This window comes from Homalodisca vitripennis, chromosome 5 (genome assembly GCF_021130785.1).
Source record: "Homalodisca vitripennis isolate AUS2020 chromosome 5, UT_GWSS_2.1, whole genome shotgun sequence".
NCBI classification, from domain to species: domain Eukaryota; kingdom Metazoa; phylum Arthropoda; class Insecta; order Hemiptera; family Cicadellidae; genus Homalodisca; species Homalodisca vitripennis.
The window spans coordinates 29,384,118-29,410,775 of NC_060211.1; the positions used below are offsets into that span (position 1 = coordinate 29,384,118).

The window sequence follows — 26,658 nt, forward strand, 5'->3', positions numbered from 1 at the left end:
GTGTATCGTTGTTGCCCGATAAAAACCTTCCTGTATGGTGTATCTTTGTTGCCCGATAAAAACATCCTGTATGGTGTATCTTTGTTGCCCGATAAAAACATCCTGTATGGTGTATCTTTGTTGCCCGATAAAACATCCTGTATGGTGTATCGTTGTTGCCCGACAAAAACATCCTGTATAGTGTATCTTTGTTGCCCCATAGAAACATCCTGTATGGTGTATCTTTGTTGCCCGACATAAACATCCTGTCCAGTTTATCTTTGTTGCCTGTCTTCCAGAAAGAGAAGTGTATTGAAAGAAAATCATGAATGCTATAAAAAGTTTTATTACCAAAAAATACACTCTACAAACTGAACTAATGTACGACAAACGTTGTGCCTGTAATAAAGACTTAATTAAAATCTTCTCTTATTGTTTCTCACAAGTGAACACACATAGCCTAAGATACCAAGGAAATTAATACGTTCTCAGAGCTACAGCGAAATAAAGTATTCCTCATGTAAGTACAAAAAAGTGACAGAGAAAGTAAGATTAAAGTTATCAGTCAACATTATTGGATTTCAAAGCTGTGTTTCTTTTCTTCGTTAGAGACAGTCTCTTATGTCTTATATTTAAAATCTTTATAGAAAATCAATAATTGAGTATACATAATTAAATTTAGTAAATCATATTTACATTGTTTAGTATTATATTATAATCTATTTGAAATTTGATTTGATACAGTATCTCTACATGTGTAACATAAAACTATACAAAACACATTAATTTCTAAACAATACCATATATATATAATCTACGAGTAATTCACACGTTAGGATATGCATATTCAACATTGGTTAAGCAATATTCGGGATTTTCCAAAATATATAAATTTTATTTTATATGCATTAATATACGATATAAAACTAGATATTTTTATTTATATTAACAAAACTGTTACACGTTATTAAATTAAGTAAGTCAATAGTAAAATAAGTATTTTTGATGTTGACCTCAATAAAAGTTTAATTGTTTCCCAAATTAAAATACATGTTAAAACTTACCACTAAACTTAAACATCTCAATTCATTACAGAAATTTGTTGGTTAACGAGAGCATTTAACCAATCCTAATTATTAAAATGTATTTACAAAATAGAATTACTGGATTGCACATGTTAAGATTAAAAATTCAATGTTAGATAATTAAAAAATAGTACAGATATACAGGTTGTTTATAAAAACTCCTTCAGGACTTAGTAATATAATTACATACACAAAAATTATGAAACAAGTTTCAATGGGTGTATATCCTAAAACACATATTGTCTGTCTATGGGTATGTGTTTTTTATTTATAAAATCACATAAAAAACTGTTCGTGGGAATAATAACAAATATTGCAGTTATATTGAGTTAATGAAAGGGACATACAAAAATATACTTTCCGTTTAAAATGGGGACACATAAAATTTTTCAAAATTAAATATCTTGAAATACGTTAGGATTACAACAATTTGGTAAGAATAATGCTCTTTTGTAAATATAAAGGCAAATACAACGATATCCCTTAGATTTAAATTCGTTGAATAATAAAAGAGATATGAACATTTTTGCTGTGGTAATCGTCATAACTTTCTTAGTTTTAGTATAAGTCCCTAAGGGATTTTTGTAAACATCCTGTATTAAGAAATATAATAAAACATAGACATAGGTGTTGTGCCTGAAATAAAGTGTGGAAATAATGTTTAAGTGTTATTATATAACCAGCACTGTAATACATTTGAGGGAGGATTTTTGATCATTTATGATAAAAATGCTGTTCTCTACTTTGATTTACGTATTAAAATTATAGTCTGTCACAAATTTCGTATTTTGTTTAATTCTTTACACTTATTAAGACTAAGGTCGGTAAAACTATTTACTCACACACGAAATTTAGTCCCCTTGTTTATTTGAGTTAAAAGTACACATTTGTACATTGTTATGTTATATTTATAACCATTAAATATCACAAGTGGTTAGCAGTTCTATCTTATAAGATACCATTGATGCAAAACGTGTCTAATATAAAAATAATAGTACACTAATCCATTTATAAAACACTGTCCGGCACTAGATTATCAATATTACCTAAATAGTTTCATCTATGTTGAGCATTATATTTAATTTGTTTTTAAATTACAAGTATCAATTTAGAGCTTAATTTTCATTCTTTGGTTGATCCTTTAGGGTTAAATTGAATAATCCATTCTAATTCAACTTTGAAATCATAAAATACTTTAACGGTGCAAATTCTCTAACACGTCACGCTTTGAGTAAGACTCGTGGTGACTTTTGATTTTATCTCTTTCTTTAAGCACAATATTTTTCACATTCCTGCACAATATTACTACTACACTTGGTTATCAACGTCAGTCTCTTCCGAAGGGATGGGATTCGGTCCGGGTCCTACATCCTTGATCTGTTCCTGGACTGTCTTGAAGCTGCTTTTGATGCTGTCTAGAGCCTGTCCCAATCCACTCTTGATCTGATTGAACTCCTGGGTGACCAGCGAAAGCCGCCCTAGCAGATAATTGAGGTTGTCGTCTACCTCCCCCATACGTCCGGTGATCTGCCCCACCTTGCCCTCCATGCTGTCCATGGTCTGCAGGCTGCCGTTCACGTAAGCGTCTGTCTGCTGCTGGAGACGATCCAAGGCCCCAGCTGACGCCGTCAACTGCTGGTACATAATCCCGATCTGTCTCCAAACCTGACTTATCTCGTGTTCAATCTTTGAACTCAAATTGGTCAACCCTCCGTTTTGATTATCCAATATAGTGAATGATATATTATCAAACCTTTTATTCACCGTCATGTTCAAATCCTTCATCTGGAGTTTAACTAAATCCCCGATCTCTAGGAGGATCTGGTGAACTCCGTATTCGATCCTTCTCTTCGTGTCCAGGACATTGTCTGCTGTCTGAATCATCACTTGCTCCACTTTAGCCAGACCTTTCACTTCCTTCAGGAGCTGTTCGTAGCTTTTCTGGACGTCTCCGTAGAAACCCTCAGCCAAGACGCTCGCATCCGTCATGGTTTTGTGGAGTTCCTCTTGACCTGTCGTAATGGACTTGTGGGCGTCGTCCAGCTTGTTCTGCACCTTAAGGAAACCCTTGTCGGTGCTTGCGACCAGCTCGTACTTTATCTCCTGGATTTGCTCGTGGGTAGTGTTGAGCAGACCGGTGACTTCCTCCTTCGTTGCCAGGGCATCCACGCTACGAGCCACATTCTCGGTCATCTGCTTGATCTCAGTGAGGGCATGCTCATGTCCGCCCAAGGCACCGAGGAACATGGAGTGCCAGTCGTGCTCCGGCTCGGCGGTCTGCAGCCTAGCGAGTTGAGTGTCTATGTGGCTTATGATGGCAGTGGTATCTACGGCGGCCACAGCTGTGGAGGTTGGCCGCAGAAGGTGTACTTCCAGTCGCTCCACTGACGAGGCGAGGTTGTCCACTCGGGCACTAAGAGCCGCTTCCATGGCGTCCACCCTCTCGTTGCCTCCAGAAGGACCGTCCTTTCTACTGGAAATATTGTACACCAAGGATTCCATATTGGTCATCCAGGTTTGTATCGACCCTTGCATCGTGTCCACTGTGTAGACATTTTTGTCCTTGTCGTTGCTCTGAAAAATATGATAATAAGTCAAGCTGAGTTTCAATAAATTAAAAAAGATAAAGATTATTCTCTAGCATCATGAATTAGATTATTGGAAAGCTTAACAATTTAAAGATTCAATTTATACTTTTTACAAAATTGTCATTGTCCATGGTCATTTTTTAAAGGATAATAGGATTTCAAACATCTTGTATTATTAAATGTTATAAAAGTAGACACTACGTTTCATGATTGCTATCCATCCACTTCTTCAGGCGTTAAAAAAAAACCTTAAGACAAGCATAAACGTACACAAGAAATTAAACTCTTAAGAGTTTAATTTGACAACAGAACTAGTTGTACGTTAAATTCGAAGCACATAACTGTAAGTCTAGACTGGTTTGATGAACCTGAACAATGTCACTGTAGACGGCCAAACTCACAACATTAATTTGAGATCCAGAACCAAAACGTAAGGCCAAAGGCATCTTCCCTTTACCCTTCTCCCTCCAGAGCATTTCCTCCCTGCTCTCTTTGTATATACTTACTTGCCGCGATAACGCCGGAAGTGCCGAAATTGATTTTCTCTCCAGACTCTCACCTTTCCTGGTGCCTGTGAATGTATTACTTGGTGTCTGACAGTGACATTTTTTAGGTTAGTTAACAGTCTGTTCTTGTTTTTTGACGTACAACTTGTTCCATTGTTAAGTTCATCGTCATATATTTGATTTGTTTGGTCTTTTAAGTCTATTGTTCTTATTTATTAAGATTTTTTAAACCTAAAGTAAAAGATATATTCCAATCTTCGAAACATCCTTCGTTTGAAGTTTGTTTTTACAATATTAGGATTGTCAAGGAAACAAAATTTTTCAGGATATCGTTCAGTAATACTACGTTTCGAGATCTGCAATCTGATCACGTGAACAACCAACCCAACACAAAACTGCAATCAGTTAAAATAAACCAAACATATTAGATCGTTGTGACACGCACAAGTCAGGAATCAAAACAACAATTTTTTGTATGTCACCTTCATAATAGAGTAAACCTGAAACAAGCACTTAACATTAACAAAACACTAATTATAACTGAACTAAATACAGAATGCAGGTCACAATAGGTCACCAACCTACCATGAAGAACCGATGGTTGTTGCAATTCTTGACTTATACGTATCACAACGCTCTGGTATGATTAGTATATTTAAACCTATAGCGTAGTTGTGTGTTGGGTTGGTTATTCACCTGAAGAAGAGATTATATTACATATTTCGAAACGTAGCGTTACTGATTTTTTGAATCAATGAACTTATTTTATCAAGGGCAAATTATGTTTCCTTCGAAATTTACTGTTTTATTTTTGTTCCGTTGAAAATTTCTGGAATATTATGACAAAATCTACTACCAGTTGGATTATCTATACTAATTGATACTCACTTAAAGAGTTTCATTAAAATTATTGAACTATTGCATTGTGTAGTTTCTTTGCCCACTGACAATAAAACCGAAAATCCAACTTGAGAGGAGATTCCACGTATATTACTATTTACACAAAAAGGTTCTTTTATTTTACAGCTAAGCCTATTAGACACTGATTTTATAAATAAAAATATATCAAGTTTTTGTAGACTTTATAATTTTTAAAGTTTCTAAAGTTTGGCTCTAACTCAATATTTTGTTTATAAGTAAAAGTAGACCAATAAAATTGTAGTGTTATACCCTTAATAAATTACTAGCTTGTCGGTTATGCTTCATATTTTTACTTAGCATAGCATGGGGGAACTTTCTGTAAAAGAAAATCTTTTTCCAGTCACATGGGTTTGTGGTAATTTATCCTTTTAACAAAAATGCAATGTACGTATATTTGGGTATTGGATTAATATGAAATAATAATTTGTAGGTATGACGTCAACAGAAGATGTTATTTTGACCTTTGTCAAACTTTTTCATTTCAATTGAAAGTAATATATATATATATACATAGTATGATATATATATACATAGTTGAGCTCTTGGCATTAGACCCCACAATAGATGACACACTAATTTCTTTACCTAAAAATGTATACTAGAACAATTACATTTTTGTATTAATGCCCGTTTATTGATTAATGAGTCCTCAATTTTCAACCTTAGTGTACTTTGACCCAGACCTAAGGGGGTCTCACCTGTTGATTGACCTTAGCCTCCAAGTTTCTGAGACGCTCGTCCAGCCGCGTGAGTGTGGCAGCTACGACATTAGTGTTCTGCTCCAGTGTTCTCTGACGCTTGTCCAGGCTGGAGAGAGCCTTCTTCAGGTGATCTCCCAGTACCCTCTCCCTGTACTCGTGGCGCTCTAGCTTGTCCGTACTGTCCCTGAACATGTGGATCAACGACAGGATAGCGTCTCGAATATCCTCGTTCCTGGAACACGTTAAGATAAGTTTTTCTTTATCATCCGTTTTCGAAACAGAGAAGTTGGTCATATCAGCCATTCATCTTTTAACTTCTTATATTTAACTGTGTATTGTTGTCATATTGAGTAATTTAGGTAAATTCCAAGGAGAAATGAACCCCCCAAGGAGAAATAAATAGGATTGCATCTACTTGTGATTATAAAGATTATTTACAATTCAACTGGGGTATGTCAATTGAAATGAACGATCATATTAGAATTATTCAAATCAAATGTCAAATCATTGCCGTTATTTACAACAGATTTTGGTTACTTTATTTTACAAATAAATATAACAATGATACTCTCTAACTAATAATCTTTGATGCTCTCTGCAAGTAAAGCCATATAAGACTGATTATATTTTAGATATTCAGGTGCAGTACTAAATAAATTATTTAAATTAGTAGAGAGGTAATTATGATTACACCTCAATCCTATGTGGCATTTTGAATACATGCAGGATTCTTAAAATGTTATTTTGTGGAAAAATAATTGAAAACACAAATAGTTTGTAGATGGTATATATTTTACAACGACGTTTTATGGTACATGCAAACTTTAGATATACGTGATGAAAACTTGCTGTATGATAAAAATAAACCACTAATCACCAAAACAACTACTTATGGATAGTACATTTGTACAAAGTCTTTTTTCTAATCTCATTTAAGCCTCAGCGTCAGCTATGCCGTCTTCGAATTGCACTGGTTTATTACAATTATTACAATTTTTTGGAGCTCCCCGGGATTCGAACCCGCGATCTCTCTGTTAGAGATCCCAGATTATAACCACTAGTCTACGGAGGAGGACTTGTACACGGTCAATGTAAACGACACTCAAATTTACGACATAAATTGTAAATGTTTTAGTATCATTACCATATGATTGATAATTTGGAAAAAGACAGTTGGCAAATCATAAGTTGTCTATTAGTTAAACTTTTTGGCTTTTACAAACGAAATTTCTCTTTATGCATAAATTAAAACTATTGCAACTTTCAAATAGTTTGTAATCACTTACATTTAAACAAAAACCACATTTCTTTATTAGTAATACAATAATATAATAATACAATACATACAATAATACAACGAGATAAGTAGAATAATATTATCATTACTGACAATGATATAATTTTGACTCGTTCCACAAAACGCTGTTATCGCCATTCGTCGACGGTATCTGCCCGGAAGGCTTTGTCGGAAAGAGATAAAGCCTTGTCAATCTGGGTCATTTGCATCTCTGAGAAAAACAACTGCCTACTGAATCATGTGATTGGAGCGTTGTGATAAATGGCACAAAGCGTATATCTAATATTGAGAGAGACTTTGAGAAATTGGATCGGTGAAGGTGAATATTTTAACTATGGGTGAAGCCAATAGAAAGGGCAGTTTTGATTATATTAGGTTAGGATGGGATAACACGTCCTATAAATATTCAAATTAACTTTTAAACGACATTGGGAAGAGTTTTAGGACGATTACGATCGTAAAATCTGAAGCAGTATTAAGGTGTCTCTGATTGTAATCCTCGTACTGGATAATGGAGTAGCTTCTGACATGGTTTAATTACTCCCACATCTGACACAATGACAAGGCCGTGAACATCCCTCCCCCCTCCACCGTAAGTCCCTGTTCTCGGTAACTAACCAGCTGTTCACTTGCCGTCCTTTGAAGTTGGCCCTTGTAAACATGGTAGGTGAAAGGTGTAATGTGTGTAAGTGTAAAAACATAATAACCTAACTACAATACGTATATGGTTGGATAGATTTTCCTATTACTCTCGTTTGAATGTACCGGTCTGTTTAAAAATTTCAGAACTGTTTCACAAATGAGAATCGCATTTAACACCTGTATTGGGGTCTATTGGTGGTCTATCTATATTGAGTGCTATCGATTAGAGTACTTACCCTCTGTGCTGTACGGTATCTGCCGCAATCGACGTATTACAAATTCTCTTTTTTATGTTTAGATGACAACGAGCAGTGAGTAATTCACTGTGTTACGTTTATTTAAAACACAATTATATTCGATTATTTGTCACGTCATATTAGTCTTTATAATATAGAAGAACCTATTCTTTCCTCTTGAAATCGAGAGATGATTTTATGGTGGCCAGATAAAGAGAGTGAACGTTTCCACTTCCAGATTCTGTATTTGGTTACCTAAATGGATAAACGGATTTCACATTTACTAAATGTGTCTGACATTTGATTGTATGTGTGTCGAGCCAGTAAAAACATGATCTGAAAAATGTTTCGTTTCACATGTTTAACCCTTTTGATATCCTTCCATTTTCAATTTCCACCAAAACTAAACTAGCATGGTTACGAATGATTTTTATTTACTTTTTTAGTATGTAAAAACACAGATTATTGTCAGTCTAGGTATAAAAACGCCACTTAAGACCAATTTTGAGGGCTCTTGCAAGAATTCTAGAGAAACTTACTGCAGCTGAAAGTGTGATATTTATGAATTGATTGAAATTATTTATGAATACTTGAGAAATATCACAAAGTATGACATATAGCACAAAAACGCAGAAAACAGCTTAGAGTAGTGGAGCAACAATGAGGAATAGGGTATCTCGTGAAACCAGCAGCCAATCAAGACAAGATTAGAAACAAAGGTAGATTGGATAGATTGGATATGGTCCATATAGAATTAACCAGTCTAGAATCTGATGCTGTTGCAGACTTGACTCTGATGTCGAAACGATGCGGGGGGTTCGTTTTGAACTTCTTCGTTCTTCATCGCCGACTACATTTTGATCCCTTCAGACGAACATGTCTGCAGATTTCACGAGTTAAGTCGGCAACAACATCAGATTTCAGATGCTGCACGTAGATTCCCACCATAGCCGTGTTGCTACACCGTGCTTTGGGATCATCATCGTAGTGCACTCAAATTGTGCATCTGATGACACAATGAGAATACCTCTGCACCTGGATTTCATTACTTTTTGTAGTCTGAATATCTCTGATGTCAAAACGATGCGGGGGTTTCTTTTTGAGCTTCTTCGTCGCCGACTACATTTGGATCCCTTCAGATGAACATGTCTGCAGATTTCACGAGTTAAGTCGGCAACAACATCAGATTTCAGATGCTGCACGTAAGATTCCCACCATAGCCGTGTTGCTACACCGTGCTTTGGGATCATCATCGTAGTGCACTCAAATTGTGCATCTGATGACACAATGAGAATACCTCTGCACCTGGATTTCATTACTTTTTGTAGTCTGAATATCTCTGATGTCAAAACGATGCGGGGGTTTCTTTTTGAGCTTCTTCGTCGCCGACTACTTTTGGATCCCTTCAGATGAACATGATTGCAGATTTTACGGGTCAAGTCTGCAACAGCACCAGATTTCAGATGCTGTACGTAAGAGGAAGATGAACTTGAGCTAGGAACTAGAAAGAACAGTAGCGGAAGCTTCTTTAAGAGAACAGCAATGATAAATAAGTAATACTAAGAAAAAAAAGAGAAGAAACTGTAAGTAGACATTTATGAGCGTAACGCAGATTGATCAGTTTGACAGGAAATATAAATGTTGACTTACGAGACACCTCTGGGTGTAGCAGACGACACGCTCCACAGCACCAGGAACACAAGCGGTACGCACTTCATGGTGGGTCACAACTGGAACAGTTACACATCACGTGATTAGTATCAGAAATTTAAAGCATACTTGTGGTTTTTTTACACAACTTTATAAATACTCCAGGAGCCAAGAACCAATCTGCACTGTATGCACGCAACCTTCTTTATGTTCCTTCCAGTAATATACTTAAAGCAGATCGCGAGTCACATAAATAATAGTTATATCACCGTTTTTCACATAGATAAATATACCACCTTAAGAATGTTAAACTCAGCTGCAGTTCACCTTCCACTTATTGCAGCGTCTGAAATCTAACTTTGATCGATTTGACTGTTGGAATCTGGAATCAACATCCATCTGAAGAGATTCCCTACAGTTGGCGACGAAGAAGTTCAAAACGAACTCTCTTCATCGTTTCGACATCAGAGGCACCTTTTTTCTTTACTTCAAGGGGAGAGGAAAACCTCTACCAGATACCTAGAGGGTGCCGCCTATCCTTGACGGTTCCCCCAGGCATGTGAGGCTCTCACCCACTAAAAGCCTCCACCCTACGATCTTCATCCTGCAAGAGTCGGGACCACCAGACGGTATTACTTCAGCTCTTGCAGGGTCTTTTAGCTGTCAGTTAATTCATTGCTTCATTTTTGAGTCGGTTTCCCATGGCTCGTCTCTGGCTTTACGTGTCATGATTTTCTTAATCATTCGAGCTACGTCCTCCCGTGCCCTTTCACTCTTCAACATCTTCCCACAATGTTGTCCACATTGAGTTGCTGCACCCCATTTCTTCCCTCTGCCTGTCACCGTCTGCATATAAAGAATATACGTTCCGCTGTTTCATAGAGGCCCCTGAACTGCAAAAAAATGAAACCAAGATGAAGTGGTGCTCTCATCGTCTCATCAGGTACACACTTGAGAGCACTGCGATGTTTCTAAGACGATCTCAAATCACGGTTGAGCAACCGAGTTTTCTACAAATAACGTAGAGCAATGTTGGAAAGGACTGATTCAATAAGAATGTTAAGTTCAGCTCCAGTTCATCTTCCACTTATTGCAGTGCTGTACGTTATGTGTAGACAATTCGGTTGCTTCACCGTGATTTGAGATCGTCTCAGAAATATCGTAGTGCACTCAATTTGTGAACCTGATGAGACAATGAGAACACCACTTCATCTTGATTACATTTGTTTGTAGTCCAGGTATCTCTGATATCGAAACGATGTAGCGAGTTCGTTTTGAGCGTTTCGTCCCCGACTGTATTGGATCTTCTCAGATGGATGTTGATTCCACATTCAAGGAGTCAAATCTGTCACAGAGTTAGACTTCAGAGCTGCACTAAGTGGAAGGTGAACTGGAGCTGAACTTACATTCTTATTGAATCAACCCTTCCCACCATTTCTCTACTTTATGCGACCAGCTATACGTCCAGTATACGATGACGCTGGTTGGACATTTATTTACGACTTCGACGGTTGCTTTAAATTTCTCAAGTTAAGAAAAATATTATCTAAAAAATTATCAGTTTATATTTAAAATTCTATTATACCTTTACAGTTCGACCTCTACCAAAACTAGCTCTATTTCAATCTGGACCTCCTTTACATAGAGAAATCCATGGTTGTGTGCTTATTTAATGCAAGACGACTCCCTAGGGCTATTATTACCACATTAAATATTGCAAAATTTGTTTTGAAAAGAATTAAAACTTACATTTCCAAACACTACATTAAGATTGTTAATTCACTTTCTGTCCACAAATATAGCACAAATTTTAGCCTGTGACATTTGAATTAAAAACATTTTTTAATTGTTTAATAATTACAGATATGCCATAACTGGTTGCATCTTCCAAAGAAATGTAGATTTAGATCCCTACCTATTTGTGTTTGTCTGAAACATCCTATCCAGCACAGTCTGTCTCAAGAAACGTGCTTGTCATGTATCTAAGTCTACCTAAAGTCTACTAAGCCCAGCGTGCTACTCGTGCCATACTTACTCGGCTTACCATTTACTCAGTAAGGACGTTTCATAAAGATAAGTAAATTTTCATCGCACTGAAAATGTACAAGTTTAAATAATACTTAATTAATGTTATGAATACAGTAATACAGCATCAATTAAAAAATTATTAATTTGTGATATGAGCCATCCAGACGACACAGTTACGCAACAAAGTGCAGAGTATATAATTTTAGAATTTTCCATTTAATTAGAAACAAATTTCTTAATAGAATTTAATACAGTATAGCTGATGTTACGCTTATGTTGGTATGAGATACACAAACAATGCTTACTGTGTATCATCGTGGATACATGATTAAATACGATCAATATTCTTTATCCTTTAATGCTATCAAACAATTAATATGTAAATAATGTTTTACTAGAATAAATCGTTAAATATATTTACCCATTAATATATTTTAATTATGGTTAATTAAAATATATTAATGGGTAAATATTTTTATATAAAAAATTTAAAATAATAAATACTGTTTGGTTGTTCATTTTTTAAACTACCTTTAAGCACCAACTCACGCAGGTATTACACGCAAAAATCGCAATATACGAACTGAGAATATAGAATTGTTGGGGATGAATGTACATTCGAGGAGTGTGTGATACCAATACTCTGCTGAGAATATAGAATCGTTGGGGATGAATGTAGATGCGAGGAGAGTGTGTGACACCAATACTCTGCTGAGAACATAGAATTGTTGGGGATGAATGTAGATGCGAGGAGAGTGTGTGAACAACCAATACTCTGCTGAGAACATAGAATTGTTGGGGATGAATATAGATGCGAGGAGAGTGGTGTGAGACCAATACTCTAATGTGAACAAACTGGTAGAATATGTCGAGGAAGAATATAAATGGAGGAATAGTGTGTGAGAACCACATATCTTCGAGTGGCGATGTTAGGATAAATCGACAAGGGGAAGCTGCAGCTACCATTTCTCCTCATATAATTCTTTCCTAATGTTCTCTCGTCGTCCATTTTCTGCCTCTTGAACATACTTTCAACGATCATTGCGTAAATATCAAGGAATTTAACACTATTCAATTAAAGTATAAAGGAGCTTATTGATTAATACTAAAATACAATAAATAATAAGAATTACTTAATAATAAAATGAAATATGTAAACTCAACATTTTACATTTTATAATATTATGGCTAAATTACTAATAATCGTGCATTGAATACATTAGTGTTTTTTCACCTTTCTCTTTAGCAGATTTTGCTTAGATACAGGCAATTATTTTAGTAATTTTAAAAGTATAAGTTATCCTTAGTAGACCAAATATTCTCAAGCGATATCATAATTGAAGAACAATTCGATTGTTGTTTTATTTGAAAACTTAAATAAATTACTATTCCTACCTAACATATATTTACACCTTTAATAACTTTTTGCAGGATAAGGGTACGTCTGGTTTAATTAGGTTCTTCGGAGATATGTATTATGGTAAGAGAATAAGTATAGGATAAATTAAAATTATAAAGGTTCAGTTTTTTGACATACAGAATTAGCTTGAAGCTGTGAGTTACATTCTTTTAATCATACTTAATTAATTTCTCAATGAATTATTACAAAATAAAATTAGCTTAATACAAGAGTTTTTTAATATCATAACTGTTCTTTTTCGGATTTTTTGTAAAACGGACCAATATTCCGTAAACTAGCAGCTGAAACGATAGCGTAGGATATCAGTCGAGGGGGCGGCACATATTTATACAGAGTGTTTCAGTAAAGGTGTTCCAATTACTTTGGGATTTTGCTTTACACACAAAAATGAAAAAAGCTCAAACGAAAGTATATCCTAAAACCTTTAGTTTCCGTCTATCTGTCTGTATGTGTTTTATATAAAAAATCGGTTAAGATAAAGTTATGAAACTTAATAATTGCATTAACCTTTGGTAGACCTTTTTGAAAATATAATATTAACTAACTCCTTTTACTCGTTTCAAAATGGCTTCTGTTTTTTAAATTTTTTACAAATACAAAAAACCATTATAGTTCTAAAAAATTCCTATAAGATACCAATTATTTAGTCGTTTTCATACCAGTTCCAACGGTAACTTTTTGAAAGAAATCCGTCAATGCATAAGCGAAAATTTTTAAGATTCCAAACTTTTTGAAATTATTATGATAATTTCAACGGTAGTTTTACCAACGAAATCCGTCAACGCATAAGCGAGCACGGACACTTTATAAAGATAACGCTTACACAAGGCGGGAGCACCAAAAATGTCCCAGTTTGAGAAGTAGCAGTTGTTTGTTGAGTAACACTTTTACTAACACCCTGTATAAGTCTGCCCGCTCGATATATTGAGACAAAACTTGCTTATAGGCTTTAAAATTTGCATAAAGCTTCAATCTATACAACCAATATCGAGTTTGTTGACAATGCTTGTCACACCGTTTAGGATTGGCTAAGCGTTATTAAACATGTTTTACATTGGTTTTGTGATGGCAGTAAGAATAGTGTAAAACAAATAGATTTGTAAACAAACTGAGTAAGATCACATGACTTTGTAAAATGTAACATATAATCACATGCAGCTTAATGGAATGAGCTATAGATTTGAAATTTTGCACAGAACTTTAGTGAAGTCGCGTGACACGCGATAACTGGGCAGTGATAGAACACAGAATTGTAAAAGTGAAAATTGTATAAGATTTATTTTGGAATGGAATACAGTTCCCTCTCGCCAAAGCCTGCACCGCAGTTCAATTCAGCCTTGTGTTATGGCTACTGCAGCATTGAATGTTCGTATACTAACATTAAATAATGACTTTATTAATTCATAATTGAACGAATCAACAGGACAATTTAATTTAATAACCACTTAAATAGACTTTTTAGATTTTATTACGTATGTCTTGATAAAACATAAAATATTAGTAGTCCAGTCCATACTTAAATACACCATAGCACCCATAACTTCTCAAATACCAATAAATTTAACTTAATAAACCTATTTAAACTATACAACGATGGCCATTTATGCAAATACATCTAGTATTGTCTGAAGCTTTTATTGTTCTATGTTTTAGTATAGAAATTTAAACATTCTCCCTCCATCCTATCTTTAATTATATAAAATAATATTGGGTAAACTATTCTTTCATAAATTATTTTGTATTCTACATATTATATTATTTCAAAGATTCTACAGTATAAATATACGTAGAGGACATTTATTAAACATTTACTTATATGACTAACACAATATGCTTTCATATTTTATCGGCAAGGAGATGAAAATCTCACATAGGATAATTTACATCAAATGTTTGCTGAGAATTTAGTGAAGACTCTCCCTCCAGCTTCTGTTGAACCAAAGCCGAGTCCTGTCTGTCTGTACGCAGGATAACTCTCAAATGAATTGATCTAACACATGCTTTCATATTTTATCGGCAAGGAGATGAAAATCTCACATAGGATAATTTACATCAAATGTTTGCTGAGAATTTAGTGAAGACTCTCCCTCCAGCTTCTGTTGAACCAAAGCCGAGTCCTGTCTGTCTGTACGCAGGATAACTCTCAAATGAATTGATCTAATTTGACGAAATTAAATCAAATTTTTAGTGAGTATATAGTGGGGACTCTCCTACCCAGTTCCTGTTGAACAAAATCCGAATTTCTGTCTGTACGCAGGATAACTCTCAAATAAAATAATATACATTGTTTACGTTTGGTACGAAACTTTACCTCCACTATCTTTACGATTTTACTGAAAATGGCCCAAATCGTTCTGTAGGGCATCCTGATTTCTGTCCGCCTAAAGAGTGACCCTAACTAATTGTTCTTTTGATTAACCATGTTAACAACGAGAAAAACTCGAAATAAAATATGATCAAACAAAATGAAACATATTGTAAACATCGATCGTGTGAAATCTTCCAGTAGTTTAGTACCATATGCGATGAAGTGACTTTACATATAACGTACAGAAGTGGTATTAAGGGTTGAGTCAACGCGAATGTCATCAACCATTTCATCTTCCACTTAGTGCAGCGTCTGAAGACTAACCCTGTGACAGATTTGACTCCTGGAATCTGGAAAGATCCGTCTGAAAAGATACAAACACAGTCGGCGATGAAGAAGCTCAAAACGAACTTTTTACATCGTTCGACATCGGATACACACAGACCACAAACAAATGGAATCCAGATGAATTGGTGGTGCTCTCGTTGTCTCATCAGGTGCAAAATTGATTGCACTAAGATGTTTCTGACACGGTAGAGCCACCGAGTTTTCTATACCATAACGTATAGACCAAAGGCGTTAAGAGCGATTTGGGATCCGTCTCTTCGAGCGGATGTTGGATCCAGATTGTATGAGTCAAGTCTGTCATAGCGTTAGACTTCAGACGTTGCACTGGGTGGAAGATGAAATAGAGCTGACATGACATTATAAGTGGCTTTGTTGAATTATTTGGTTTCATTCAAAGCTTAACTGGTCATGTCATTTTCCTACCGAACTAATCGGTAAAAATATTTTTTATTGTGTTTTAGGCGGGCATTACTGATGAAGCAGGTATCCCGTGTATAGTTTTCTTGTTTAAAGGAGAAGCCAATCCCCTTTTATGCCTTATTCTGCCCGTTTTCATGGGCCACTGGCCTGTTCGAGGATCTTATCAAACAGAATAAGGGGGAGAGTCGATACAGTACAAGGGCGAAGGTACTGATAAAAAGTGCAAGGGTCCCAGACAGGATTTGAACCTGCGCTATCTCTAACTTAGACTGAAAGTCCAACGTTTTAGACCGCGCGGTCATCAGCACTCCCAAGAAAGTACAAAAGTGTGAACTCATTTTCTTGTGCAATATATAAAGATAATTTATTGTATGTAAATTATTTACAATTATTTTCTCATAACATAACATATCTTTATCATACGAATAAAGATAAGTACTTTAATAAGTATTAGAAGAACATTTTTTTAAACTGCGTGGGTAGCCACGGGTAACAGCTAGCACAACATGTAATTTCATATTGTATACTGTGATTCGGTACAGAATAAGTTTAAAGTGATTAGTCACACGATTCTTTAATAGTTTACAAAAAGTATTTATGTTCCTACATTATCGTAAGTCAAACTGTCAAATAGATACGATTCGAGATACAAAACTATTGTTTAAACGTCAGCTGTTTGACTTCAGGCTCTATAGATATAGGTCCACTTGAACTTAGTTTCACAAGGATCTAGTTTTGAAAACAACATTGCAATTTCTAATAAAAATTATTCTCCATGTTTGGAACCCCTATAAATAAATATTGTACCGACGAAATTAGCATTTCTAAGTGCCTCCACATCATCTGTTTTGAAGTTAAGAGACCAAAGTTCTAAGTATTCAATGCTAAGAAGAAAATTTTCAGAACGGTTAGTAGTTTACAAATAAATGAGAAAGTAGCGATCGAACTTGTGTCACAAACGCACAGCTAACTGTGGATTCGGATCATCTCCAAATTGGTCTGATGGTAATTCGTAATTGTAGTAATTAGTAAAGCGACCCCTAACACTCATTAGCATACGGAAGCTCTCAATCAACCTAGTTTTCCAGAGTCCTAGATAACCTTGTGTACATCGATCGAATACAATGCGGATACTATACTAGTGTACTTGTGCTACTTTAGGAGACGGGTTATGTCACAATTAGGCTCAATATGAGTTATTAGTAGTTAACTGAGAAATAAATCTAAGTTTGTACCGTTATTTAGTTGCGTTATATATATTTTTCGCAACCATGTTACTCCTTACTGGTTAGTATAATTTTTCTCCGATGTTCTTGGAACTAAATTATTGGCGGAATAATAACCTAATTAGCACGCGTAGTAATTTTTCTCTCTTGAAATTTGTAGCTGATGATCTTGCTGCCGAAAAACTCCTAGCGTGCCTTCTCCACGAGATCAAGTTCTTGTTTAACTTCGAGCACTTATAGTATTCATGTTCTAAGCTTCTAGCCTTCTAATCTCTCTTGTTGTGACTACAGCTGCAATGTCGAGCCAAGATGCTGACGCCGCGTTGTGTGAGTCGACATCAAAGTGGAGGAAGTCAATTTTAAGTTTTATTAAACGATTAAGTTCGTAGGCAAAATTCTAAAGAACATTGGAACCATTAGGCCCACCCAAAAATTATTATTATTACTATAATTTGGCAGCAACTTGGCAAGCCATTATTTTACTTTTACATCTAGAAGTGGTGCTTGTAGGTTTATTTGCCACAACTAAACTTATAAGTAAACTTTGCAAATAAAGTTTTATTACTACGACCTCATAGATTTCCAACCCCATCCATTCGTTAGAGGTTAATGGAGAGATATTTATTATTGAAAGTATTGTTTAGCGATAAAAATGACAATAACAATTTTATTTGAAGATAGGTAGACTCCAACATGTATTGCAATGTAGGTGAAAAGGTATTCTCATAATCTTATCAGGTGCACAACCATATATTGCACTACATTTTGTAGTCTCTGATGTCGTAACGAAGAGTTCGTTTTGAGCTTCATCATTCTTTGTAGCCGACTATTTTTGGATTCCTTCAGACGAACATGACTCCAGAATTCAGGAGTTAAGAATGTGACAGCATCAGATTTCCGATGCTGCACGTAAGAGGAAGGTGAACTGGAGCTAAACTCTAACTCAAAACATGCAATATAATCTTTGCGGCTATGCATTTAACAAAGGGTACAGCGAAAAGAGTCTAGACTTTTATATTTAAACACTGCTATAAAATTCGACTTCATGGACAAAGATGTGAATGTATTATTTGGCAATATACAGGGTGTTTCCTAAAGGTGTTTCAATATTGTGGTATTTTGTTCTAGACGTGAAAATGAGCAAAAAACTTCATATGGAGGTATGTTTTTCCGTCTATCTGTCTGTATGTGATTTTTACCAAAAAAGTTATATCTTTTATACCAGTAAAGATAAAGTTATGAAACTTTGCAGTTGCATTGGCCTTTTGTATGCCCATTTGAGAAAAAAATATGAACAGATTATCTTTACCCGTTTCAAAATGGCAGCCAATCATAAATTTTGATGTTAAATTCCGCAACGGGTAAAGATAATTTGTTCATATTTTTTTCTCAAATTGACATACAAAAGGCCAACACAACTGCAAAGTTTCATAACTTTATCTTTACTGGTATAAAAGATATAGCTTTTTTGGTAAAAATCACATACAGACAGATAGACGGAAAACTCAAAGTTTTAGGACATACCTCCATATGAAGTTTTTTGCTCATTTTCACGTCTAGAACAAAATACCCACAATATTGGAACACCTTTAGGAAACACCCTGTATATTAAGAACTATTTCATATTTAGATGTTAACTTTATTTCAACATAGACAGGAATGAGTTTTATGATTGTACATTTTCAATGGTGGAATTAGGGTGACGTAATTCCTTTTCGTCTGGCGGGGGATTTAAATGTGAATTTTTTGTGCGATTGTCTGTCTGTCTATCTACCTATCCACAGAACATCTCGAGGATGAAATGAACTACAGACTAACTGTGGTTTGACGTACTCGTATCTTGTAATGTAATAAATATGTATTAAAAATTAATGTACAAAATATAAAGGCACTAACATAAAATACTTCCCAACGAAGGAGTTGGCAAAAATGAGATGCTTACAAAAAGTTTGTTCCGGATGCGCCTAAGTTTACACACCACTTTGGCTCCGTAAACTAAAAGCCCTACGGCAAACAACTTCTTCATTCTTTCCGACATTTCTAGACTTAAAATACACAGAGATGTGTTTTTCTAGCAGGCGATAATTTTCAGAGCGTTTTTCGTCTGATTATTACAAACTTACAACTTTACTTAGCGCTTTGAAGTAAAGTATTCAGGCAGATTAATATAATGTTATGGACATGATGTTGGCCAACTTCGAAGAAAATTACCCTTTGCTTAGCGTTTTAACAGAAATATTCGTGTACGGAATAATGTTTAATTTATGTTAAAACAGCAAAATGAAAGAATTTGTTTGAGCTGTTCCGTATGCCTGAAAGTAAGTATAGGACTGAAACTAATCTTAAACATGTAAATGAAGTTTAAAAACCCATATCCCACAATATAAAACTCCAGCATTAATAGTTATAATTGAGTTGCAGACTTAGAATTAATCGTATATATTTTAGAATGTATTAAGAATATGTCCAACATATTAATGTGTCAATACTTGAGTAAACTTAGCTCTTACACCCACCAAACCACATATTAGACCTAAATTCAGCAGGTAGTGTAAGAAAACAATTAACAGAGATGCAGAAGTTAAACATTACGACCCTCAAAACCAACTAAAGGGGTAGATAGGGTTGTAGAGGCAATTCGTTAGGGTCAATATGTATTCTTGCTTTAGAAGGACAGCTATCTAACATTTCTTTGTATGTCCTTCCTTTCCATTCATCTTTATTAATTGCCCCGTTTTTCATATATGTTACTGATAATATAAAATATTCTCCAATAAATAAGTGAATTATTGTAAAAGATATTGTGCATGTTGATACGAAGGTATTTTAAGCTAAATCTTGCTGATAGGCTGCAATCAGGCCAATGAAAATGCATTTATTCGAATGACTTTTTACTTGTATTCTTATGTTGAGGTACAATTCCCAAAAGCCACATAAAGTTATTTTTGGGAAATTAATACATTAAAAATATATGTACAGCCTATAAAGGATATTACAATAATTAAAAAAAATACTATAGAAAACCTTGATAATTCGACCCACTACAAATCAAAATCCTTCATAAATCGATTCTTCCTTTGAACTTCTTATAACCGTCAATGTTGATTTCATATACAGGATGTTCAGTAAAAGTGTTCCTTCAACAGGAATATTAGTTGACCACAGTTGCAAGTATGTGTGGCCAACTCTAACCTAAAAAAACAACTAAAAACAAAGTTCACTTAAAAAACAAGAGTCCAGTCAACTTAGAAAAAAAAACTCGCTATCTGTGGCGCTTGCAAGGAAAAGTTATTTCATAGAGAAAATAAGGAGTTCATATGAGGGTATGTCATAAAACCATTCGTTTTGCCGTCTATCTGTCTGTATACGTTTTTTATCAAAAAATTATATCTTTTGAACCAGTTAAGATAAAATTATGAAACATTGGTAGACCTTTTTTGAAAATAAAATTATTTGAAAAATCCTTATACCCGTTTCAAAATGGTGGACTTTAGTCGGTTTTGAATTATTTTAATGGAATAATTTAAAACGTCCGCCATTTCGAAACAGTTAGAAGGATTTTGTTAATATTTTATTTTCAAAAAGGTCTACCAAAGTTGAATACAATTTTCTAGTTTCATAACGTTATCTTTACTGGTTGTAAATATATAACTTTTTTATGGAAAACACATTCAGACAGATAGATGAAAACTAAAGGTTTTAGGACATACCTCCATGTGAACGTTTTGGCTCATTTGTATGTGTAGAAAAAAATCCCAAAGTATTGGAACACTTTACTGAACACCCTGTATACAACTCGAATAGTTTGCTAAATACAACTTGATCAGTTTTTCCATTAACTTGAACTCTTTATATGAAACCTCCATAAAATTTCCTTCACAACTGGAAGTTTAAGAAGAGGCTCCTGAATGAATCAAGGTTCAGCAAATGCCCCATAAAAGCGACCCAATAGGTGTCATGAAGAGAATCTTCACCACCCCTCACCCTGCATTGTGAATTCACCTGTTTACTGCAATGTTTTGCACCTTGTTTTGTGATTTGCTTTCCTACTCATTTTGCGGGTGCGATGTACGAGTATTACCTACCGAGTGTTTTAATGAAAAATTAAATATTTTGACCTTGACGCTTTCATATGTCTTCTTTGATGGCAGATATTCTATGTATGTATTAAGTCAAAGAATAATTACGTTAGCTTTCTGCCTAGTAACACGATCTGGACTAGTTCAGTGACCTGGACCCACTATCGCGAGGTCGGTAATTTTCAATAACTTTAACCACGCTTACTCAGAGTATTAGATAACTAAAAACTTTCCCTATCACTTCAGGTTGGCTCATCAAGGCTCGAATGTACTACGTTTTTAGAGTCAGAAATAAATATAAGATAAAATGAGATTTACAGATTTTTTAAACGCATACGACATTGCATACTTGTATATGATTTGTTTTACACGTCCTAAATCATCTCATAGGCAGAGTTTATAAAGTCTAAAACCAAAATAGAACTAAGCCAATACCCAATCTATTTACTTAGTAAATATTGTATTCAGTTACACCAACACTGTTTGTATATCTTGACTGGCGGCATCATCGTTCGACATCTGCTAGGTTTGTACCATTGTATTCAGGCATCTCAATACTATCAGAAATATCTTTTCAGTATATCTTGAATGGGGCATCATCGTTCGACAACTGCTAGCTTTGTACCATTCTATTAATCTATTCAATACTGTCAGAAATATCTCAAATCAAATCAAATCAAATTTCTTTATTTGCCAAGACATGGTTAACATGTATAGCATGCGTCAAATGACGTTATTGTAACTAAAAATTTTTCCATCCGTTCTACATCAAAATCCTCAATCAAACATACAATTTCACCTTCATTCATTTCCTTTTATTCGCCAATCATCCCACCACCAGCGACGGGGCGACATACCTATTGGCTGGTCTCCCAGTTTTTTTGCCAAATACTCGTCGACATTATAAAATGCCTGTGTCGCTAAAAAGCGTTTTAGACGAATTTTGAACGCCTTGGGCGTTGGGGCATTTTTTATTCGGTGTGGCAGCTTGTTGATGAAATGAACTCCTGCTTGTGATGGCAGGCGTTCATAAATCACCGTTCTGTGTTGGCCAATTCGGTAGTTTCCCCTGGCTCTGGTCTCATATGAATGTATGTCTTGGCCACTTGTCTTGACGCATTTTGACATACAATACTGTGTTGTTTCGAAAATGTAGAGACTCGGCAGGGTCAACAGCTGCAAACTTTTGAAAGATTCTCTGCATGACTCTCTGAATTTTCAAATGTGCGATTATTCGAATCGCTTGCTTTTGCAATCTGAAGACCCTCATCAACTGATTGTTTGCACAAGCACCCCACAATGCCACTCCGTAGGTAAGGTGGGGGTAAATCAAGCCATAATACGCCGTCATCAGTACCTGAGTGGGGCAATATTTGGCTAGATTCCTCAAAACAAAATTTCCTGAGGATATTTTGGCGCAAACGTGATCAATTTGATTATTCCATGTCAACCCTCGATCAAGGTGTATTCCAAGGAATCTCGAACTATAGACCTCTTCTAGTATGGAGTCTGCCAACATAGTGGCAGGACCACACCGAGAATCCACAGGCCGAAGAGCAAAGTTGATGACATTGGTCTTCGTTGTGTTTGTTTGGAGATTGAGGCTGTTGAAGTGTTGAACGCAATTGTTGACATCAACAAAAGAGCGTTCTTCCAAGAGAGATGTTGATTTTTCACTGAAAAAGAGAGTCGTGTCATCAGCATACTGCACGGCCTTTCCGTGCATTAGTGATGACTCAATGTCATTGACATATAGCAGAAACAGAATTGGGCTAAGAATAGATCCCTGAGGAACCCCATAGTCCAGTCGGATTTTGTTTGAAAGTTGATTTGAGATTTGGACAACTTGAGTTCTGTCGCTTAGAAATGATCTAAGCCACAAGTGTGGCACGCCTCGGATGCCGTGTGTTTTCCAAAATGTCGAGCAGATGTTCGTGGTCAACACAATCGAATGCCTTAGATAGGTCGAGAAAGACACCTAAGGTGGCATTTCGATTTTCTATACCCTCAACAACCATTTCAACTAGATTCGCCACAGCGTCGGTAGTTGATTTTCCTTTTCTGAATCCGAATTGGTATTCAGAGAATTGGTTGTTTTGATTTAAAAACTTCAGCATTCTGATCAAAAAAGATTTTTCAAAAATTTTGCTCAAAACTGGCAAAATGGAGACAGGCCGAATGTACATCTGTGATGGATCTGTGATGTACATCTTGAATGGGGCATCATTGTTGAGCATGTGCTAGCTTTGTACCATTGTATTCATCTATCTTAATACTATCTGAAATATATGTGATGTATATCTTGAATGGCAGCATCATCATTCGGCAACTGCTAGGTTAGTACCATTGTATTCAGGTATCTCAATACTATCAGAAATACCTGTTTGTATATCTTGACTTGGGCATCGTCGTTCGGCATCTGCTAGGTTAGTATCATTGTATTCAGGTATCTCAATACTATCAGAAATATATGTGTTATATTTCTTACTTGACTTGGGCATCATCATTCGGCATCTGCTAGCTTAGTACCATTGTATTCAGGTATCTCAATACTATCAGAAATATATGTGTTATATTTCTTACTTGACTGGGGCATCATCGTTCGGCATCTGCTAGGTTAGTACCATTGTATTCAGGTATCTCAATACTATCAGAAATATATGTGTTATATTTCTTACTTGACTGGGGCATCGTCGTTCGGCATCTGCTAGCTTAGTACCATTGTATTCAGGTATCTCAATACTATCAGAAATATATGTGTTATATTTCTTACTTGACTGGGGCATCGTCGTTCGGCATCTGCTAGGTTAGTACCATTGTATTCATGTATCTCAATAGTATCAGAAATATATGTAATGTTATATATCTTACTTGACTGGGGCATCGTCGTTCGGCATCTGCTAGCTTTGTACATTGTATTGAAAATCAAAACTCAGTGTTAGTAAAACATGTTAACATGTGGTTCTTAGCATTTTTTTATTACTTAAGTTTGTATCGGTACAATGAAATGTGGTAGTCTTTCTGAAAAAACTTTGTTTTTTTTACTATACAGCTGTACATACATACAGGTTGTCTTAAAAGTCTCATCCTCATTTTAACTTTCTTATGAATAGAGATGAGGTGATCTACTTTGGGGCGTGTTTAAGGAGATTTTAAGTATAAAAATTGTTGTCTTCCTCGCAAATGGGGTAGTTTTGAGGGTAATTCAACATTTTTAAATAGGAACCCCTTGCAAGTGACGCCTTATTTTAAAGGTGTTGTAAAAAGAAGAAGAATGTCATAAACTACAGCTTTTATCTTACTCTGTAATCTTACTCTATAAAATTTGGTTGTTAATTGAGTTTGATGTGTTTTATGCGAAACCCCCACAATTTAGATTAGATTTAAAATTATTGTAAGGCAGATATAACATTCACTCGCTTGTTATTGCTAGAAACTTCGACACCAAATCGCAAAACAAGTTGTTAAAATAATCAACAACCATGAATAACATAGCATTTAATAAGGTTTTTTGTGTGACCGAAGTCCAACAGGATATCCTGGGATTACCAATGGCTGGGTTTGCCATGTTATCTCTTACTGGTTACCAGTTTGTATGTGAGACACGTTCAGTCCAGTAACTGTGTTGACTAAACGCCTCAAGTTTAGGCAGCAGACGCGATAAACTGTTTCATGAGCATTTCTCCCAGCTTCAATATAAAACGTAATCTATTTTATCTTTATTTGGCCGAGTCTTTTTTATTACATAGACTTAACAATTAAACGTAACCCAGTATATCAGAAGGTTAATTTTTATTGTGTAAGTTTGTCATCACAAAGGTCCGGGTTCAATTCCGGTTCAGGTACGGTATTTTTGCACACCACAGGTGTGCTTTAACTAGAGTGATTAACAATGACGTGTTAGAGCTTCCGTTTGTCCAAAATGAATTGCGATGATAACAATGTATAACGCGTTCTTTAACGGACGCAGTCTTGTTTACAGATATAAAACCGTGATTTCATTTGAACACGGTTAAAGAAGGATAAACAGCACTTGATCGTAAAAGCAGACAGCTTTGGGGGAACGGCTTTAAACTCAATTGACTCCAAACACCTGGTCTCAGAGTCGTGGGATTAGTGGGTCTTGCCACGGCTACACCCGCATTACACAGGTCGTTCCCCCGCTAACCTGGTATAAGGTGGTGTCGTATTAGTCTCTTGTGTTTTCTAATATTTTACTATTTAATGCATTCATCTTCGGATAACAAGTCGCTTAAAGTTTCCAAGTTAGGTATTTTTTTTAGTAAACCTTAAAAAAATGATATTTTGCAAACAAGATAAATGGTACATATTTTGGAGTTTTAAAAGTTTTACTTCGTATTGTAAATTCAAAAGTGATAAAAAGTTTTACCAATATTAAAATAAAGACATATTTAAAATTCCAATAACGTTAACGTGTTATAGAGAGACGGTGTTTCAGGACTTGTAATACAAACCTTGGAGTATTGTTCCATAGACAAAAATGATAACAAAACAAATGAAACCATATTTTAAAAACCAAGCGACATAACGTAAATAAACTTTCGAAAACTCTTTACGTTGGTAGGATTAATAAATAGAACAGTTTCGCTGAATTAAAAATTAAATTTCGAAATGGCGGTCATTGAAATATTTAAAACAAAATATTTAAAAAGTGTTAATTTTACAAAATATTAATAAAAAGTAATTTTTAATCCATTTTACAAAAAAAAGAAATTATATATTTGAAGTAAGATAATTATAATTTATTTCCTGCAAGTTTATTCAAACAATGCAAGTCCCGTGTCACAATTCTTCGTGGTAATAAGGGAGTATGAAGAAAGGTGTGACGTGTGGAGCTGTAGTTAATAAGGGAGTCTGCTAGCGAGGCGCAGTGTCAGCTGATATACCCTTAGCCTTGTTATATAGAGGGAGTATGAAGAAAGGTGTGTGACATGTGGAGCTGTAGTTAATAAGGGAGTCTGCTAGCGAGGCGCAGTGTCAGCTGATATACCCTTAGCCTTCTTATATCGAGGGAGTATGAAGAAAGGTGTGACATGTGGAGCTGTAGTTAATAAGGGAATCTGTTAGCGAGGCGCAATGTCAGCTGATATACCCTTAGCCTTGTTATATCGACGGAGTATGAAGAAAGGTGTGACATGTGGAGCTGTAGTTAACAAGGGAGTCAGCTAGCGTGGCGCAGTGTCAGCTCATATACCCTGAGCCT

At 35.4% G+C, this 26,658-nt stretch overlaps 1 protein-coding gene across 3 annotated transcripts in view; it reads right to left on the reverse strand.

Annotated features, from left to right (window-relative positions):
- Positions 1–309: 309 nt before the first annotated feature.
- LOC124361905 overlaps positions 310–26,658 on the reverse strand; it is a 238,310-nt gene continuing 211,961 nt past the window's right edge. For all 3 annotated transcript variants that reach the window (XM_046815962.1, XM_046815963.1, XM_046815964.1), the window contains 3 exons: positions 9,606–9,685; positions 5,778–6,012; positions 310–3,638 (listed from right to left, as the gene is read on the reverse strand). In XM_046815962.1, coding sequence (XP_046671918.1) covers positions 2,373–3,638; positions 5,778–6,012; positions 9,606–9,673 — 1,569 coding nt within the window. In that variant the 5' untranslated portion in view covers positions 9,674–9,685 and the 3' untranslated portion in view covers positions 310–2,372. The remainder of the gene's footprint in view (positions 3,639–5,777; positions 6,013–9,605; positions 9,686–26,658) is intronic.